A 20,971-nucleotide genomic window follows, 5' to 3' on the forward strand; every position below is an offset into this window, starting at 1 on the left:
AGTAAGCAGAACGCTGCACGGATAAGCATGCACAAACTACCGGGTTAGCTCAAGCAGGCTACGCGACCACGTAGCCTGCTTTAGCGAAAACGGTTTAAACGAGGATGCCAATAAATCACCGTCGTCATTATTGAGTCAAGGTGGAATCTTGAGTGGAGGAGCTTTCTAGAATACGGGGCTTAGTGGCGGTGGCATCCATGCCTACACGCCTCAGTGTGGATGATCCCAATTTAGGCACAACACCGCTCAGGTATTAAAATGTTTGCGTTGTGCCAGGCATTGTAGCATAAAATTCAATTCGCCACTTTCGCTGTGTGTCAGAAATCGTTTCATAAGGTTGCACGTTGCGTACAGTAAAAATAAACACCATCAAGTGCTGTTAAAGCTTCGCTCCCCACAGATTCAAACATATACGTTGGATGTATGAAGCCTTTCTATTAGATGTAATGTTTTAAGGACTTAGTGAGAAATCCACGACACAATACTTACGTTCATGCTCTATGAACATTCCTCGCGCTTTCTCGCGGGTCGACTCTGCAGTGGCCTGCTTGGGAAATGTGCCGCCGAGGTGGCGCAGGGTGTAGGATCCCGGCTGCACCTGGACAACCTCAACGCCGTAAGGGGCAATTGATCGATTCAGGTTAACCTGGTAAGCCAGGAGCCAGCAATACGCTCGCTTGCTTTGAGTGCACAAGGCGTCCAGCACTTCCTCCGGTTCGTCGCAGATGGTGCGACGCACGTCGAGCACAGAGCGTGCGAAGCTCTCAACTTGTGGAAAAATAGCCGGCTGCTGCAGGTGCAGAAACTTGGACAAGGAGGCCAGGTAAGGCGAACAGTAAGCCTCTTCTTCCTGCGTTTCGAACAAGATTTATACTGTCACAGCAGCGAGAATAGTATCAGTTGCAGTATCAGTTGCAGGTGAGACACATCCGCAATGTTTTAACGCGGGCTAACCGAAAAACAGCACAAAAATTCGCAGCCGTTCCACTCTGTGAAGGCAGGCTACCAGCGTAGCTGTAAAGAAAGAGAAAGCCTATGAATTTACACGGAGTAAATTTTGCTTATTTAGGGGCTTTTCCTTTCCGCATCTGTAGAATACTCTGCGAACACGTACACTCGCTACAAATAGCGGCTGAACCTCTCGAGATGTCCAAATTAAAACGCGCCAAGCGCCTCAAGACGCTGGCTTGCCCGCAAGAAATTCATCAGGGCATTCTATGCCACTTGTCCAAGCATGCGTCCTTGGCGCAGTGGTTTCAATGTAGGGCCTCTGTGCTAGAGGTGCATTGTTCGAATCCTGCTGCCGGATGATCCTAATAATGGTTAGTTAATTCTTTATTACACCGTACTTGGCTGAAAATGACGAATTTACGCAGTCGAAGAGACGTTTAAGGCCAGAAGGGCAAAGCTTAGGCAAATCCATGTACTTCCGATGCTGGCTGCTATTGCTGGCTGAACCACCCCGATTGCAGCTCCCGTAGACGCTAGTGCCAGAGTTCCCTCTAGTAATTATTGCATGAAACAATGTATTGGGTGGCTTCTTAGCTTTCCTGTTGCTACGCCAGCTGTCTGCACATGCCTTACTGATTCGCCTTGCTTCCTCATAAGGACGTGGGAGCCTAGAGGCACGGCCATTAAAAGATGTACAAAAATGTAGACATATACAGCTCCGCTGTAGAAATGAAGCTGAAGGGGAAACTAATAGCAAATTCGGCAGATCGCAACGAGGCGTCACAATGCGCCGTTTCATCCAATCTCGTCGCCCCAATGTGCTCCGGTGTGCCGGTGCGATGTGCCGAATTCACCATAAGTCTGCAAAAGTAATTCACATATTGACTTACTTCATTGCCCATTCAAATGCACTTGCACAATCATATACGAATGTGTAAGTGGGTAATGCATTTGACTGAGCGTGGATGAAACAAATTCATGAACCTTACTGTGCATGACAAAATAAGGCACTAGGTTATAACCATTAGCAATTATACAGCCGGGCAAAGGTTGTATAATACGAAAGCATAGGTTCCAATTGATTTCTCCTCCTATGCCTTTTCAGTCGCACCTCGCACCAGCTAATGTAAATAGCAGAGAAATTCAATGGAAATTTTCTCTGCTTTCGTTTACTAAAAAAAAAATTCCATTCGAATTTTATGCCATCAGTGGTTGTAAAATTGTGATTGGGAGTAGTCATATCGTATTATTTTGTATTTTTACGCGAACTAAGTATTAAGCACTGAACACTATTTGCAATATGCGGTAACCCATGAACTTGACGAGCAAGCCATTTCCTTTAGTGCGCATGTGCGCAGTCTTTCCGTCACACTCCCCTTGCATTTTCTTTCTATTTCCGAGCGTGAATAAACGCAGCGTTCTTCGGCTGGTACGACTGTCTCGTTCACTACGGGAGGGGCGTTGCCTCCGCCCGTCAACCTTCGTAACACAATGTATAATTATAAAATATCTGCAGATCCCACGCACTGTGGGAATCGATTTGATCAAAACCTCTCTATGCTGTTAGCTTTGATTGACGATGTAGCGCGCTACTACTTGACAGAGTGGTCCGGTCACAAAAGACGACGACAACGCCCCCAGCACGCCTACGGCGCGCAAGCAGCGGAATCTGCTGAATCAGGCTTCCGTCTCATTGAGCGGGATCGGCTAAAATATAATTTGTGGACACCAGTCACCAGCGTCTGTCTGGCTTTTTTTCTTCTCCCACAATTTGGTGACCCGGACACAATAGTGGTGACCCACCAGATAGCCCGAAGCGATGCCTCTCCTGGACATAACAGCGGAGTCGATAGCTCGAGCACTCGTCACACTTTGGATTAGCCGCCACCGTGTCCCTTTCACCATTACGACTAACCGTGGTTGTCAATTCGGCTCAGCCTTGATCGCCGATATACCTTGGCTACTCGACATCAATCACATCAAGACAACCTCTTACCGCTCGATATCTAATGGGATCATCCAACGTTTTCACCGCCAACTGAAGGCTTCACTCATGGCTTCGACTTTTCCTTCATCACGGATCTTCCGGTATGCCTGGCATCCGCACCACTCTTCGCAGTGACTCTTCCACCAGCACTGCCGAGCTTAGGTATGGCACCACTCTACGAGTCCTTCGCGAATTCTTCGGTGACTCGGCCACCTTACCTGCTGACGTTTAATACTACGCCTAACGTCCACGCAATTCTATGCGTACTGTCGTCTCCCCCCCCCCCCCTTTCATTTTCTAAAGCAAAAGCTGTACTAACCTAGCCGAGCCGAGTTTCGCCGCCGCCGCGAATTTGACCATTTGACCGCAGCTGCGCCGTAGCCTTGGCAACGCATCACGTGACTCGCCGCGCCGAGCTCCGTCGCCGCCGCGTGCGCTAGCCGCCGCCTGACCACCTGACTCGCCGCGCGCCTGGCTGAGAGGAGCGCCGCACTCGCCTATTCAGTGCAAGCTTGGCTATAAATGACGGCGAGGCCGGGCGTCTTCTCCTGCGGGCCTTCGTCGCCAAGCGGTGTATGACCACCCCGCGGATATCGCCCACGGAGCTGCTTCACTGGAGAAGGTCCGCAATGGAACAGGCGTCGCACCATCGAGATCAATGTAGCGACCGCGTTTGCGCCGTGTCCGTTTGGGCTTCGACGGTGTTCGCGGCGTCTCTATGCACGTCTAGCACTTGCGCTTTCCCTGTGGCACAACAGACATCGCACCTTCGAACGATGCGTGTCTAACCAAGCATAACCACATTCATGTCTAACCACCGACCTAAGCAGAGCCATCATACCCGGCTTAACGATAATTGTGTACCCAAGTATAATATTTACAGCTAAATCAAAAGTTAACCAAGTGACACCAAGACTTAACCAGGCTAACCCAAGCTTTCGCTTTGCATGTCTAGGGTTAGCTGAGCTAAGCCGCAGCCAATTTTTTTTCCGGTAAGACGTTTCTTGAGTGGCTTCTTTAATGCTGCAGTGGAACTTCCACTCCTGTGCCGTAACTTTATTATTCTCCAGAGTGCTAACTAACCCTCTACAGGACAGGTGGGCGCTCTTAACTAGGGTATGCTTCGGCTAGCCGGGACATTCCTCAATGTACTCTAATTCTAGTCATTGAAACTTCAAAAATTTTGCTTCTCGTTTCATGTTGCTTACTTATTGTTGGTATGCTAGCGTTACGTGTGTGAAACATTTTGATCCTCTTGAACTCTCATCTCACTGCAAAAGAGCTTAGTTATAGCTTTTCATAAGGTACATCATTTCAATCCCACCTTAAGCGAACAACTTTCAACACGTCCACCCTGCATGTCCTCCCGTTTCGATCACAGCCGAAATGTTGGTGTGCCGTCTTGTCGAACAAAAATTGTACTAGAATTCCTTTATGCAAAAGACAAGTCTGGATTTCAACCATCTGCCTGCTCCCATCGCCCCTGTTTCGGACAATGCAAGGTTCAAATGAGCTATGAACAAAAAAGCTATAGTAAACTGTAGGACCTCGCATGTACTTTTTTGTTATTATGTACATACCGCTCCTTTCTGTAAAGGCTTCAGGCCTGAAAGGTGTTCAATTGAAGCAACGAGCAGGCACACGGAACTGTGAATTCTGCAAGTATGTTTTTCGAAGGTTTAGAGGTCTAAAGTTTTCATTTAACGCAAAAAAAAAAGAAAATGGAACGCTAAACATGTCATGTTTGTACCCTCTAAATCGATAATTTTGATGCATGGTCTTTCGCTAAATCGATATTTGACGGCATTTCCCTTTGACGTCTCCTTTAGAGCAGTCGCGAGCTCACCGAAGACCACTGACTGTCATGACTTTCTGTCTCATCTGAAGAATCCGTTGCACTCGTAGCGATTTCAGCGAGCTCGCCCGCCGCCGCCGTCGCATTGCGGCGCTGCAGCAGCCCACCAGAAACCGGGTAGGGGCGCTTGAACTCCTCGTCAAACGATGTGGGAGGAACCGTGTGCTCCTCCACGGGTCCCTGAGGCTTGGAGTCTGGTTCCCGGGGTTGGCGAGGCGTGTCACGTGCCGAAGATTCTGAAGCAGCTCTCGCATGCCATCGTCCCATATGCCACCACGGCCACTGCCTACAAGTACGCGAGAAATACAGAAAAACCTCGGCATGATTCGAGAAACAACAGAACCTAGAGGAAAGAAACATCGAGCTCTTTAATCAATTTGGAAGTGGTTTGCCTTGCAGCATGTCTAGCATCCTATATTCCGCATGCATACGATGAAAAAAAATGACACACAATGCACGTCACAAGCGCACAACGCACACAAAACGAACTGCGATTCCACACTCAGCAAACTGCATTACCTTACAGGAAGAAGTCAGAGAAAGGTTAAATGCACCTTAGTTACACAAGATGCACACGCAACGAGGGAACATATAGCCAAGTACATGTCGCAGCTGAAGGCATGACAGTATTGCAGACATTAGGGCAGTTTAGTCCGACATGAATCAGCTGCAAGCGCATATTAGGGGGACTATGTCTTCCAGTAGTACGTTGCATGCAGCCGTATCATCCGTTTAATTTTGAATAAAGAGCATTCAGTATTTGCAACGTTTCGCCAAATGAGGAGTAAACATGCTCGATCGCACCTGTGTTGATTCTGCACGGCATTCGAAGCTCGCACATTGGATAATAAGTGCGTATAAGCCTGTAGAGATGTTTTGAGTCAGCACAGATAGCACAAACCTGTAGTGGGCTGCTCAAGAAGAAGAAGAGACACAAAAGGGAAGGAGAGACAGGGAGGTTAGCCAGTGTAAATACCGGCTGGCTACCCTGTGCTAGGGAAAGGGCTAAAGGGCTCAAGCGAACAAAGTCATTAGTGCAATCTAAAGCAGTGGTAACCCATTCGACAATGACAGAATAGCGGTTTGATCGATCAATTTAGGAGTGGGGGAGAGCACAACACACCAACTTTATTTTACCGCCACCGCGACAATTTAACAATTGTCTTTACTCCCAGTGTGAACGTAATAAATGTACCTTGTATTTCGGCGTAAAATGGCGCATAAATTTGATCTGAATGCGTTCTTACTGCATATTTAAAAGCAAGATGTTATAACGGAATGTATATATGCGCATACAAGTAAGCCGTTGGCATCGTTTATACACTGCGATTTAACCGTGCACACAACGATATGTCTTCTTTAAAGTGCAGCACTGTGCGGACAAGGTCTCTTTAGCTGACTTTAGATGGGGCTCCACTATCGGGGATCTCGGTATCTTTTAACCACTTTCAGAAGCGCTTCGATTTGAAATCCATGGTAGCATCAACCGGCCAGCCGCTTCAATAAGCACGAGACGTTTGCAAAAGTCAGGGAAGAAATAGATAGGACCGGATCCATTACTGGCGTAGCAAACGCTACAAGATAGATATAGAAGTTTCGTTGAAGGGAAAAAAAAAAAAGATTAGGAGATGCATACAAAAATGTCTCAGTTACGCCCGAGAGTCGAAGCATCGACTGCGATAGCTAATTAGTTGAGAGCTATAGCAAGTACGGGTAGTAGTTTTATCGGCCATATAAACTTGGAAACATTCGCTTACTGACTGAATTAACAAGTATGGTGTCAGCGCGCACAAGGAAACATGAACACATGACACTCGCTGTCAAAACGCTGGTGCGAGCAAGCGCGGCGGCAGCAGCAAGCGAAATCACCTTCGTGGTGTCTATCGCTTGAACGCAAGAGCCACGAGAACACAGCGCGCACAAAGGTATGAGCCGTCTGCATATCCCTTTCAAGATACAACGCGCGCGCGACCGGCGACCGCGCGCCGCGTCGCAGAACGCGCACTGGTTGGCGGAGTCGAAGCCGCCCCCCCTCCCTCCCGCGCAGCCTCGCGCTTTCCTCCCTATCACGCGCGAGATCGAGCCGCGATCGTCACTTCCCCTTGCGCACGGTCGCACAACGCAGCACCGCCGCCACACCCCCTCCCTATCTATGTATCCATCTATCTATCTATCTATCTATCTATCTATCTATCTATCTATCTATCTATCTATCTATCTATCTATCTATCTATCTATCTATCTATCTATCTATCTATATCTATCTATCTCCCTCCCTCCCTCCCATCCCTCAAAACAGCCAACGGCCTTTCGTGCGACGGAAGACGGCTTGTTTGCTCGCCGCTTTCCTCTTTCGCGAGCGCCAGATTGAGCCGCGATTGACGGCTTCCCTCGCGCACTTTCACTCAAACGTACAGCATACAACGCGCGGCGATGGCGTTATCGCCTTTCCGCTTTATGCGGAACATCACGGCGACGGCAAAATGCCCCTGTAGTTTCCACGTCGTTGCTATCGCAATAAAACACTACAATGAAAAGCATCTATAGCATACCTGATTAAGTCAAGCAGTTTGGGTGACTATTACTGACCGCCATGTTTCAAAGGGGATGCCAAGAAATCATCATGCTGCTGTTGTAGATATCTTCTATGTTCTATTACGCGAAATGCAATGGGTGCACGTGTAAGTTCTAACTTATGTTCTACAGTCGACGACTACCTAGAAACGAAGCGGCAAGCACACCGCTTTCAGAGCAACAGAATTTTACACATGCGCCAGGAAATTGCGGTCAGCGACGTTCAGCGATTTCCGTGGCGTCAGGAGAATTTCTTTCAATGTCAGCGTTTCTCTATAACCGTGTTTTGCAGCGCAAATGCTCAAATGGAACTGGGAGTGCTGTTTTGAGAGCCCAGAGCTCGTACACAATTATTTGGTGGTAATAAGATACAAATTTTTCGCTGGAAACACAGATGCGCACTCCCAAGTGAAATTTTATGGAGAGCAGACACCTCCCTGCATGCAAGCCACAGCCAGTTGGTTACCTTGCTTTGTCCTTCCCACTGGGATGTTTAGGCAGTGATTTCACATCGCGAAATCACGTGACCATGACTTGCACAAAATAATTCGCGTCTCCATTTATTGAATTTGTTCGTGGATAGCGCGCGCTTGTGTGTCCGGTATATTACGTTGGCCCGTGTTTTCGTGCGGGATTTAAAGTCATACATCGTAGGTTGTCACCGGCTATACAATTTTCGATGCCCACAAGCAAGTCGGCCCTTAACACGGCCCTCTACTATACCTATAGGCGATGATGGCGGGCAGGGGTATCGGGCGCCTGGTAGTGGCAAACCGAGCACCAATGTCGTCCAGAATCTGCTGTGCAGCACGCCATCGGGTGCGAAAATGCTGAAGGCGCTCGTTCAGCGCGTCGTCCAGCACGCTTGGTTCGCCGGAACTGTAAAAAAAAAAAAGGCAATCACAGCTTCGTTTATTGTATTGAAAACTTGATTAAAACGAAGCTTGTTTTTGCGTATTCTCCTGGGTTTTGGTGTGGATGCTGATGCTGGTGTGTGTCGGCCGATTATATATATACATATATGCAGGAAAGAGATGAAGAACCTTCTGGAAGACGTATTAACGTTCTCGGCTGGTGGACCAGCCCTCGTCAGAGTACTTTGACGAAGGCCGTTCCACCAGCCGAAAACGTTAATACGTCTTCCAAAACGTTCGTTGTCTCTACCCTGCATATGTTACGTCGGGCCCTGTGAGCTGAACTTTGAAGAAACCCCTGTATATATATATATATATATATATATATATATATATATATATATATATATATATATATATATATATATATATATATATATATATATATATATATATATATATATATATATATATATATATATATATATATATATATATATATATATATATATATAGGTTATATGTGTGCTGAATACAATTACAAAAAAAACGGCCTTGTGCAGCCGCTGACTGCTGACCGACAAAGCAGTATCGCTAAGGGCACCTCCGTTCGGCGTATTAAATAAATTCCTGCTTGAAACCTGAACGAATCACGTCGGCTCATAGGTATCGCTAAATCGCATCGAATTCTTGATCAAATAGCGCATTATGGTTGTATGATTCTCCGACATCGTATATTTTCTTTCTCGTAGCCGTCCGTTACGTAACACTGCAGGGGTGTGTGCTCATTATAGGCCAATCCTCCACAACGGACATGAGCCACTGCGACGCGAAAGGTCTGAGACCGTACTTCTCTGTGCACACGTATGTCACCCCCATTCTAACCCCAGCAAAAAGCATCATTCATAGCCTTCATCCTCGCGACATTGCTGCGATATAGACGCTCCACAATGTGCATCCGCATTGATTAAGGTGTTGGCATTCGCCATATTTCGTCAGCGGGGCAGCGTATCAACACCAAGTTAGCGTAAAATTAAAGTTGTGGCCTTTGTGGGTGAATAAGCAAAAGACAATGCATGAGATTGCAGGCTGTGCATACAGAATGACGCTAAAAACAGTTGCGCGCTTCACCGTTAGTAGCGTAGGATCAATACACACCGCTTGAGCAACACTTCCTTTTACTCAGATAAAAAAATTAGATTACGGGGTCTTAAGTGCCGAAACCTCAATCTGATCGGGGCACGCCGCAGTGAGGGATTCCGATTACTTTCACGACCAGTTTTTTTTTTTTTTTTGCGCTTTTTTACGTGCCACTTAAATTCCAACATCTGCGTCGGATCCGCCTAACTTTCAAGAAAAAAAAATGTTCACGACGACACGTATAAGAGAATTAAACACACTAAACAAGAACTAGTTGAGCGGATCAGTAGATTACACCTAATGAATGCCGAACAGTCTAGCATTACCGCGACAGGAAGATTGGCGAGTCACAAACAGTACGAATACAAGATAATCATGGCGACGACACGTTATGTTTAAGTGACGTCGAGATCCACGCTACGTCATTGATGTCGAAAATGTCAGCTCGGTACCAGCTAATGCTTACCTCACAAAGGAGACTTACACTGTGTTCAAAGTAGGCGAATAACCAATCTTTTAATGTTCGGGAACTTTCCATGCACTAACATATAGCAGAAATATATCAAAAGTACGAAAAAGCCATGTACGGCTTCTTCGTACTCGGCGGGAAGTCGACATGTACTCAACGTCCAGAAGGCAGGCCAGTTGACTTAGCCCTGATAACGCGATTTAAGACGACGAACGCGTAGCTCTTGTCGGGGTAAAAGGCATATTTAAGTGACTACATTCACTGTGAAATGAACTTTTTTTAAGTTTATTTAACATTGCTTGTTGCACAGGCGGATTGAAAGAATTCGTTGAGCAAAGCGTGTACCTTTTGAACACAGGACAATCTTGTTCAACGGAAGTGGGTCTGGTGGCTTCTTGCACCGGAACCTGCGCCTTCGACGTGGCTTCGGAAGAGGGAGTTCTAACCACCCTACCAGCATTGTCATGGACGGAAGATTGGCGCGTATATTGAACTCCGCTTTTGGGTGCACGCCTTGCAAACTTAATAACAGTGGGTCGCATTGCGGGGCCATCAGCCACTGTTTGCTTCTCAAATGACATTCGTGTACCAGCTGAAAAAAAAATATTATGAATCAACTACAAGTACGAACCAGTCGCTCGAAAATAAGTACAGCAGCTCCTCAATCTAACACAGTCGATTTATTTGAGACATCGCTTTTTTTTTCGAACGATTTCGCAGTCCTAGACTGCCGTGCACAGATTTTAAAACCACATTGCTCTAAGTCAAATGGCGCCCTACTATGGTTACTACGAAGTGCGAAGTGGCAGAAAGTTTGTACGAAACTGCTCGACGCTGCATGCACGATGGCCTTTAAGTGCGTTATTTTTTTTTTTGTAACAACATAAAAAAGAAAACAACGCTAAGAAGACGCTTCCACCAGGTGGCGGCAGCTCCCTGCACCTAACTGTTTGTCGTGACAAAAGCAGACAGACGAGAAAGCGGTAGAATTTCCCCACTGGGATGTCACCAGTATCAAGAGCTCAGTTGTTTCAATGCGAGTTTTACGAGCTCCTGCACTGTTGAAGTGCACAACCAGCGTTACTTTCGCTCATTCAAAGCATCTATGCTTTCAAAGAAGTACCCCTTACTGCGAAGTCCATTTCCTATACCGACGATTTCGTTATAACGAGGGTTTACTATATTATTCGGCGCCTTTCTCAGACTGTCACTAAGTCTCCAACAATTCCCGTTCTGCATTTGCCAACTCAACTGCCACACCCTCAGTTGACTTTCTCATCAAACGGCCTAACAGAAGCGTTTTCTCAATGGCAAAGAGAGTGAACATTGCTATAAAAATCATGCATAAACGCGGCACATCTAGGTAAGCTAACCTTACTGCCACAGCCATTCAGTTTACAGAATCTGCGTATATTCAGCGTGGCACCAGAAATTAGCCTAACGCCTAAACCTTGGTCGCCTTTGATGCCGATACACCACACGCAGAAATAAACAGAAAAGGTCTGCTACAATATGAAAGAAAATACCTTCATTATTTTATTTTCTGGGGGGGGGGGGGGGGATAGAGAGGGAGGCTGCAATGTTGTTTGCTCTTAACCGTATAGAGGTTTATTGTTTTTCTTTTTTGAGGGGGTGCTTTATTATTCTTAAATTGTTTTCAAAAGGTCAAACACCCTTCTTTTAATGCCGTAATGCTTTTGCCAACCAAGCAGCGCCATCGCTAAAGTTAGGCTTTGTAACGCCGACGCCCTTTTTTTTACCACTCCATCGGCAATCACTCACTCGAAGATGAAAGTGATAACAGCCACCCGCTTATCAAACTAAGGTTCTCACACTGCGAAACATTATGTCACTTACCGTGAGTGCTTGCATAATCCCCTTCGTTATCAGTCTCGCTGATGCTTGAGCTCGGCCAAGAATTATGTCTGCGGCGACCAAGGGTCGTCGTGGCACTTGCCTTGCGTGCGGACGCACTGCGATTGGCATAGCCTTGATTTCCAAGACCACTAGCACCCTCCCGTGGCAGCTCCTCCTAAAACATGGTTTGCTATTTCAATAGGGGATAGTGAAAATATATTGTTATCTGCCAACACTGGCTGCGTCCGCCATCTTCCTCGAGGCGTAGTTGCGAAGCACCCCTATGTTGCGCGGCCTAGTGCGGCTGGGCAATTTTCGCCGCGTGGCCATTTAGGACTATAAAATGCCACAGTCGCCATTGTCGCCCATCATTTATTGATGGACCGACTTCATTTTGCACTCATGAATAAGCCAAATACGCACTAAGCCACGCCCACTCTCGTTTTTTTCATCTGTGGACATGTCCGTTGTGACGATATTCTCAAGAGATGTACTGCTTCGAAATCGAAACTTTAGCCGAACTTAATTTTTCGGTGACGTGCACCTTCAAATCTAAGCATCGTACACAATTGCCCCTACGCTCTCGAATCGTCGACTGAAGCGTCCAAAGCAACCTTGGATCAGTGAGGTTACAGCCATACATTGGATCGAAATTAAAAAAAAAAAAAGCTATGGCCTCCATTCCCGGCTTCAGTAATCGGCGTTTTTTCGCTATACGCATAAAAGTACACCTTTAGAAGGATGATCCACACGTTCAAACTAATTTGGTACTGCCATTTCTTGTCTATATAAAGTGCTATCTCTCCGAGACCTGCCTGCACAGTCAGGTTGTTCCCATCTTCTGCTGATCATTTTCTCATCGACTTGAAGAAGCGCCAAATTTAAACCATGAAGCGATTTATTACAGCTAGAGTTTGAACAGTAATTCCAGAGGGTGTGTCAGTCAGTCTGTTTTCACGTGCATGTTTTTGTGAGGCAGCAGGGAACGAGAGGGAGTGTATATGAGTGTGTACGCCTTGAGTGTGCGCCCGTATTTACTTGCATTTGCGCATGTTCGTGTGTTTGTGACTCCGTATTTGAACCTGCGCGCGCATGAGTGCGTGTACGCGCGTGCGAGCATACGCGCGTTTTGTGTGCGCGCGCATTTCTGTATGCATACGTCTTTGTGCGTGTGTCCATGCGTCTGTGCGTGTAAGTGCGTGTAAATGCGTATATGCGGATGAACATGCGTCATATCTATCTCTGTGCGTGATTGTGTGCGTGCTTGCTTGCCTGTGTATAGGCGAGTGAGTGCGAGAGAGTATTTCCTTGCTTACGCCCCCTCTCAGGGACGAATGGGATATAGAATTTATTTAAACCCATATTTAAGTATACGAGAAAAGAACGAATGACACTGCATTTATAGCAATATCTCTTTCTCAAAGCGAAGTCAGGGCAAAAAAAAAATGAAAACGCCTGAGCCGTCAATATCGCCGCTCCAGATTTCTTCACGATGGCACCGTCACCATTGGCACAAATCCTTGAGCGGCTACCTAGCTGTTCACCTTTCATTACCTTTCTTGCCTCAGCGGCAACGCATCCACTCCATGCTGTGGCGACGCGCTAAATCTGCACCATCATTGCGTCATTTATCGCTTCCGCGACCAAGCAAGCTTTCCGTGGCACACGGTCACTGCTATATCGACAAAAAGCTTTAAACTGCATGCCTTCGAAAATACGAATAAAAAATTGAAAGTGGACTGGCCGCAAAGAACGTGCTCACCGAAGCAATACTATCGATCACAACATCACAAAAGGCTAAGTGCAGTCAGGCTGGCCTTACAGACGTGCCTTTTCTGCGTCAGTTATGCTTTCAGAGAGCGTTTCACTGCAAAATATTTGTTCGGGTAGCTCTTACAGAAGCATGTCTAATCAAAATTTCTTCGCTCGACATGATAATCTCGAGGACGAGCTCCAAACTACTCCTTTGCTTCAACCACCTAATATCAACTACTGAGAAGTGAATTAACCTAGTTTCGTTAATTACGCACACAACTTCTCAACTTACTACGTGCCTAGAGGTTACCAATCTGAACAGTGGATTGATAAAATGATGTCACCATTATTTGTATTGGCTTAATAGTTTTGTTTGGTGCAGTTAAATGAGGCCGGCATATTAATGGTGTAGTAGGCTTCTTATAAAGCAAGTGTAAAAGCTTGGACAGGTTTTCTTGGTGCAAATCAAGTTCATGAACATAAACGCATGTGCCCGACCATGTACTTCCGCCTTTACAATTGATTCTCATACATTTAATAAGAAGCACCTCAGCGCTACGGTATATCACGCAAGGTGTGCGAGAACACTGTGCACGCTCCCGATAAGATTTCTGAGCGTTGCTGGCATCAGGCTCGGTTTCCTGGCGTGAGTAGGAATAAAAGCAGCTGCCCGTGGGAAAGCATTGGATACATTTTCAGTACTTTGTAACACATGGAGCCGCGCGGACATGTACACTCGCCCACAAAATATTGCGGGGTGCGCGAGCACGTGGCGAAACGACTCTCCTCCCGTGCTAGCGGGGAACCCCTGATGTCGAGACCGACGCCTGCACGCATGCGGAAATCAAGAGTTCATTTTCGTCTTGCCTGTCTCCTTCTACAGAGGAGCCTTTTCTACCACTCTCTCCTGCGGGAGAACGCCCCGTTCGTAAAAAAGAAAGAAACAACGAAGATTGGCAACGAAAAGGTGCAGCGCAAGAAAAAATTACTTGTATTCGGCACCAGGCCCTATACGTCAGCGCTCGTGACTCGACAAAAAGCGGCCGCAGCGGCGCGCGCAAGCTCAGGCTGCCACACCTCAGACGCCACAGCGCCAATCGCAAGAGGGACAGCTCGCGGCTACATTCGGATATCGGATATCGCTTACGCGCAAGGAGGAAGCGCGGATACATGCACGCATGCAGTCTCGGAGGGACGCTCGGTCTCGACACCAGGGGTTCCCCGCTAGCGGGGGAGGAGGGTCGTTTCGCCACGCGCTCGCGCACCTCGCAATATTTTGTGGGTGAGTGTACGTTAGAACAAAAAGTAGTGATGTGCTAGGATGACAGTTTTGCTGCGTATATTTTGGCTGTGCAATGTTAAGGCCTACAGAAGAAAATACTGTGATTTTGTGACATTTAATGCTGACTTACGTACAGTCAAGTGAAATATTAGCTCCGACACAGTGCCCGTTGTGGAACTGACCCCTGAACTACAGGGCTACATTGAACCACGAAATTCTGGTTTGATAACAGTAATCGGAAAGGGCTTAGCTCTTGAATCTTTGGTATCTCGGCCCCTCTCTGCAGTCTTGGGAGCCCTTTTCACCACTAGCACTATGTTGCAACTAATATTTGGAGCAGCCGTGCATTATCTTTTTTTTTTTCCTTTTGGGGGGGGAGCTTTCATTAGCGTCTAACCCCTGTTTCCATTAAACTGAAGACGCGCCTTCATGTAATATCCTGAATGTTGTCACAGATTCAATAACAAAATAAAGTTATCTAATCAAATTGCGCACGTGAAGCGAATACTGGCGTACATTCTCGATCATATTTAAGCGCCCGAGATTGCGCGGCAATGTACGAGCATTCCAATCTGATGAACCGATACCTTGATCCGTAGATCAGATTCAGAGGAAGCACTACTTTCTGCGCAGCCATCATCGTGCTTTGAGTGCTTTTTTTTTTCGAGCTCAAGCTGGCCTTATAAAGAGTTATATTCGTGACTCACTCTTTTGGAACTTCCTTGTTCTTCACATCACTACAACGTGACAGTTTAAGCGTGCTACATTTTCATTGAGTGGATACTGGTAAATGGACTACGACTTTTTTGCGTGTGCGTTTACACATTTAACGCAATTATTTAATATTCATATCTTACTTCTTAATTTAGGAGGTTGTAAAAGAGTAACATTATATTGCCAGGAGGTCGTCAGAATACAAAAAAATAATTAAATGCTTATTAGTCAGCTTTCACCTCATGGTAGAGACGGAAATTTCAATAAAGATATCCTCATGATAATGAAAACCTGTCCGCTTGAAAAGGTTTCATCTGAGTTCATATTTTGCGGGCTAATGCCGACTCGAAGGTGGTTCGTAGCGTGGGCCCTTGACCTATGTCCAACCGTCGAACAGAGTTATTCCTAATGTTTCATTTAGGGAATGTGTGTTACCTTCCTGTCTTTCACACCTCTTCACAACCACGCATAAGACGGAAGTGCTGCGTAAAGAGGGTCATTAGCACGAGGTCGCGGGATCAAATCCCGGCCACGGCGGCCGCGTTTCCATGGGACAAAATGCGAAAGCACCCGCGTGCTTAGATTTAGGTGCACGTTAAAGAACCCCATGTGGTCCAAATTTCCGGAGTACGCCACTACAGCGTGCCTCATAATATGATTGTCGTTTTGGCACGTACAGCCCCATAATTCTGCCAACATTTCTGCCGCGATGCGATGTGTCATGTAAGGCAATGGCAATGCTCAACCTCCTCACATATGTTATAAACAATTGCGCACAACAACGTCTCAAGCAAACGCGTCACCCTGTATGTTCTCAGTACTACGCAAACAAGAGTGGTACATGCAAGGTAACATTTACTATCAACTCACTACTCTCATATTGCACTAAACGCTGAAGAAATGAAACATTCGCGGTTAGCATCACAGTCGTCAATCATAAGCAAACAGCACAGAGAGCTTCGGTTACGTCGATTTCCACAGTGCGTGGGATGTCATAATTTTCTAGGCTTAGGTCATCTGCTTAAGCATCAAGCTGCATAATGGAATAGTTATATTCGAAGAGGAATAAAAGGCGGCGGTCGTGTCCACGGTAAATTTGATTTAAACGGCTTGAATCCAATGGCCGTTGCGTGATTATCCGACTTCTGTGCGAATGTAGTCGTCAAAATGGGCTATAATTAACAGTGAATTCAGGAAGTTGATGAACTGCAGGAAGGCAGGAGCTTGCAGGTGGGCTCAAGAAAATAAAATGACATTTCGAGCAGCATGGCCAGGATGCCATGCTATGTTTTCAACGTCTATCAAAAATCCCCAAAAAGTAAACAGAGGCCGACAAAAATGCGTGCGTCTTGGGAAAGGTGAAGCATATAGAAATCTCAGCACAACACTAACTTAAATATAAAGGTAAAGATAAAACCGTAGGAAGTACGTTGGCAGGGTGGCCAAATTTCGGGACAAATAATTTGACGGTTGAGATTTCAGCTGAAACCGGATGGTGCGAAATAAGGTGACAATATCAGCAAGTGTTCAAGAGAGGTCAAGTAGGATCCAATGGCCGACACCAGCACCATCGCAACTGTCGGATGACTACCCATATAAGCGAGTGGCTTAGTCGTCAATCTTACAAGGCGACTTCTTATAGGGTGAGGCAGGGGTCTAAAATGTGGGACGCGGACACATTAATTACAAAGCACTGTACGGTGTCATTCCTCGAAGGTTGACACCAATTTTCGCACAATGAGGATGCGAACTCATGTGCCGACTGTCACCTTCATCGAACTGACAACATTCCTTCATGATGTCATCGACAGTTGCGCGATTCTTGAATGCAAGTATGAGTGATTGTGCGCGAGGCCTTTGAGTATGTGGTCATCCTTTTTGGCGTTTGATACCTGCTAGTCTGCATTGCAGCTATATTATAAAGGTAGAACGGCAACATGGTAGACAATATGGAGAACAGACAAATCCTGCATGTATTACTGCATAATAATCTTAAATAGTGGTCATCTTTCAAGTACATGAATAACCATGATAGGGCTGCGCTTTGACAATGCAGCATGTAAATGCAAGTATTGTGTATATATCATGCTCAACTGTTTACCTGGCCCGTCGACCAGTAAATGTGACATGATATTGGGAGCATCTTCGGCCGTAGCACGCTAATGGATGACGAGAACGAAACAGTTAGCACAATTATTGTGTCATACCTTTCGCCCCAAAGTGCAAAACACAGTTGTTCCCGCGTACGTCATAATACCTACGCACATTTTTTCTGAATTTGCAGCTGCTGTGGTCCACAACGGCAGCTCTCATAAACGCTGCGCGACGTTGAGAAAGCTCTAGCTCACGCCTCCTATTTTAATACACGGAACGGGACAAATCGTTTTTCTCGAGAACAACAGCATCAAGTTTGATTAGGTATGTTGCATATAAAAGAAATATGTTCTATACAGTTAGTGTCGTGCAATTTTTTTAAGTCGTCATTTTTTTTTAAAAATTGGCAAAAGTCGTATATATTCAGAAAACTAAACTAACATCAAAAAGATATCACTACTTCATCAATTGGCCTAAAAGAGCATCAAACGGGGACAAAATTGACATAGCACACATGACCGTCAAAAATAACACTAATTTGTGGATAGAACTTTTGCGAAACCCTTGTAAACAAAGTTAAAAATTCACGTAAGAAATAAATGGTTATACCAAATTTGTCCGCTTTCGATGCTCTCATGGATGTATTTTGTAGAATTCGATATCTATTCTAGGTGCCGAGCTGCGAATTTGCAAGCTTCATGCTTTATTTTTTTTTTCAAGCTTACGAATTTTTGAAAATTTCTTTGAGGACATTCAGAATTAATTCAGCAATAATCAGCAATAAGAGCGCTACTAATCAACATGCCATGCAACAAAGCAGGACTAGGCTGAAAATACAACTGAACATTACAGGGCACCAACAAGCCTGAAGCCCTCACAATTGCACTGACAAAGATAAGTTCATTCTATGATCTTACCGGTCAAAACCACGATATGATCATGAGGCACGCCATAGTACATGACTTCTAATGTTTAGCACCTGAGGTTCTTTAGCTTGCACCCAATGCACGTTTCACGGGCTCTCTTGCATTTTGCCCGCCCATAAAAATGCAGCAGCCGCTGACGGGATATGATCCCGTGCCCTCGGGCATAGCAGCGCAACGCCTCAGCCGCTACGCCACCACGGTGGGTACCAAGATAAGTCCCCTCGTGGAAACGTTGCCTATAAACGGATGCTTCTATTTTAAACCAATTTAGTGCCCTGAACCGTCTACCTATCTGAGAATCATGTGTGTTGAATACATGAGCACAATACACGGTGACACAGTAAAGAGAACACTTTCTGTTGCCATAGGTTCGTAGCTCTAGCATAGGAGACAAAAAAAATAAGCCTGAAAGCCTCCCCTTGTTACTCCTACTGCAAAATGACAACGCTTACTTCTGCGGCCACAGCCCTCACCTTTAGGCGAGCTCGCAAAGTCCCAAACCAAGAGTTCAACTTTGCTGCTGCCTGGCTGTCCTCACCGGCATACGGTACATGATAATCGCTTCCTTTCACACTCTTCTTCGGTGGTTCACCGGCTGAGGTAGACCGCTTGCGGGTGCGCTTAGCTTTCCCGAGCTCTTCAGCACCCTGCATGCTTCCAGCTGTGCTCCTCTGCTTCGAGCACGAAGCCCACGAAGCGCCGGCATGTGCCTCAGACCAGTATCCGGCTCAGCTTGATGCGTAATGAAGACTAGGGCAAATAGCGACGCTTCTGCGCATGCGTGCAAAGCCGAGTTTCTGTCGGGGTGAGCCGTAAACTTTAGTTGGGCACTGGGCTTGACTGCGATTTGTTGCTTTGGGCCACGTGAGAAAAGTTTGCAGCTAAAAAAAAAAAAGTGCACTTTCGTGGTGTGCGATTGTCTTGCGTTGTTGAAAGCTCAGTAGTCCTGCCAATGCGGTGCTTTCCTAAAGACACACAAGCGCGCTTCGTGCAAATTTCGGGCACGCTTGAGAACCGCAGGTCGTAAAATTAATCCGGAGTTCACCTCTATGGCGTGCCTATTAATATTATCATGGTTTTGTCACGTGAAACCCCAGAATTCAGTATTCTTGGGCTTGTATGCAAAAAGCTGTAATTAGTACAAACATTTTTGAGCAAGTGTTCCCTCTTTACTGACCTCTGAAGCCCCGCTGATACAAAAGTAAATGTGTCCAGCGAGTTCCTGGCACTGAGTACAATGACACTATGTACCCCTTGCCGCACATAAAGAAAGAGATTCAATATCTGACCGCTGCTGACGACCAGATAATGGGGCGCTTATTTGCGTAGCGGAAACTTGTTCAGGCCTTGCTGCAAATTAAACTTAAAAGAAGAAGCATCCCAGGATACAGCTGCGTCATGGCTGCGTCGACATACAGACTACGCTATGCTTGGCACGCCTCGGGAAAACAAGTCTTGAAAAGAGAGAGAGAGAGAGAAAGAAAAGGGAAAAGACTAGAAGGTTAACCATAAAGCGTTTCTAATGCTTTATGGTTAAAGAAAGGGCCACAAGATGGCGCTACCAACGTTGTTCCTTCTTTCTACTTGATACTTTACAATATATGTGGACTAACGCAGTGCATAGATATTTGAACATCTCAGAATAGACATCTACAGATGGCATTTCTAGATATTACGGGAACTTACGACGGCGTAGACAGGGAATTTTTATGCGATATTCCCCAGCACGAAGGCATAGATAACGATTTCGTGAAGCTCTTGAGAGAAATATGTAGAGATAACCAAGTACAAATTGAATAGGAAGGCCGAAAATGCAACGACGTGGTGTGAATTCACCAAGCACTTAAGCAAGTATGTCCTTTGCCCGCATTGTTACACACGCTTCATGTTTAAGGGCCTAGAAATGCGACTGGAAGGCAGTGAATTAAAGTTTGATTTATCTTACACGCGTAATGAGGAAGCAGGGCCACAGAAGGTCCCTGGGCTGGTGTATGCGGACGAAATTGTGCAACTAACGGAGAATTCAAGAAATTCGCGGAAACGCGAAGTGTATATGCAGCGACGAATGTGTCACTTAAGTTTAGCGCAGAGAAATCGGAAATTGAATTTTAATGAAGGGACGAGCAATGACGTGGGGTCAATTTAACAGGACGTCATACTCACTGTAAACAATATCAATACCTGGACGCATACATTTATGAAGGAAAGACTTACTGAACCGCCCATCAAGATAATCTGAAAATAAAGGGGAAGCGGAATGCAGCAATAATGAAACATAGAACGCTTTGGGGCTACAATAAATACGAGGTGGTGCGAGGAACTTGCAAAAGGGTAAGCGCACCAGTGCTGATGTTCACAAATGAAATACTGTGCTTTAAATCAGAAAGCTTGTCGGGGTTGGAGACTAAGCTGAGGTTGGTGAAGCGACTGGTTTTAGGCCTCACGGTAAAACAACAAAAGAGATAATGCAAGCTGATATGGGTTGGGCTTCTTTTGAAGTCAAAGAAGCTTAG

At 45.9% G+C, this 20,971-nt stretch overlaps 1 protein-coding gene across 1 annotated transcript; it reads right to left on the bottom strand.

The window, feature by feature from the left end:
- Nucleotides 1-420: 420 nt before the first annotated feature.
- Nucleotides 421-19,288, bottom strand: LOC129380273 (uncharacterized). The gene is made up of 6 exons (XM_055061069.2): nt 18,932-19,288; nt 11,688-11,862; nt 10,176-10,422; nt 8,091-8,246; nt 4,785-5,079; nt 421-850 (listed from the first exon to the last, which is right to left on the bottom strand). Exons 1-6 carry the CDS (start codon nt 19,109-19,111, stop codon nt 452-454), a joined length of 1,452 nt encoding a protein of 483 aa, XP_054917044.1. The 5' UTR covers nt 19,112-19,288; the 3' UTR covers nt 421-451.
- Between the last annotated feature and the right edge of the window lie 1,683 nt (nt 19,289-20,971).

The sequence above is a fragment of the Dermacentor andersoni genome, chromosome 10 (genome assembly GCF_023375885.2).
Source record: "Dermacentor andersoni chromosome 10, qqDerAnde1_hic_scaffold, whole genome shotgun sequence".
Lineage (NCBI taxonomy): Eukaryota > Metazoa > Arthropoda > Arachnida > Ixodida > Ixodidae > Dermacentor > Dermacentor andersoni.

Bases quoted from the DNA above. Each gene is read 5' to 3' on its own strand.
- LOC129380273 (XM_055061069.2), bottom strand. From the start codon at position 19,111: ATGCAGGGTGCTGAAGAGCTCGGGAAAGCTAAGCGCACCCGCAAGCGG. The intron at 11,863-18,931 runs GTGAGGGCTGTG...ACCATGTTTTAG, and splicing joins CTTTGCGAGCTCGCCTAAAG to GAGGAGCTGCCACGGGAGGG. The intron at 10,423-11,687 runs GTAAGTGACATA...TTTTTTTTTCAG, and splicing joins GGATTATGCAAGCACTCACG to CTGGTACACGAATGTCATTT.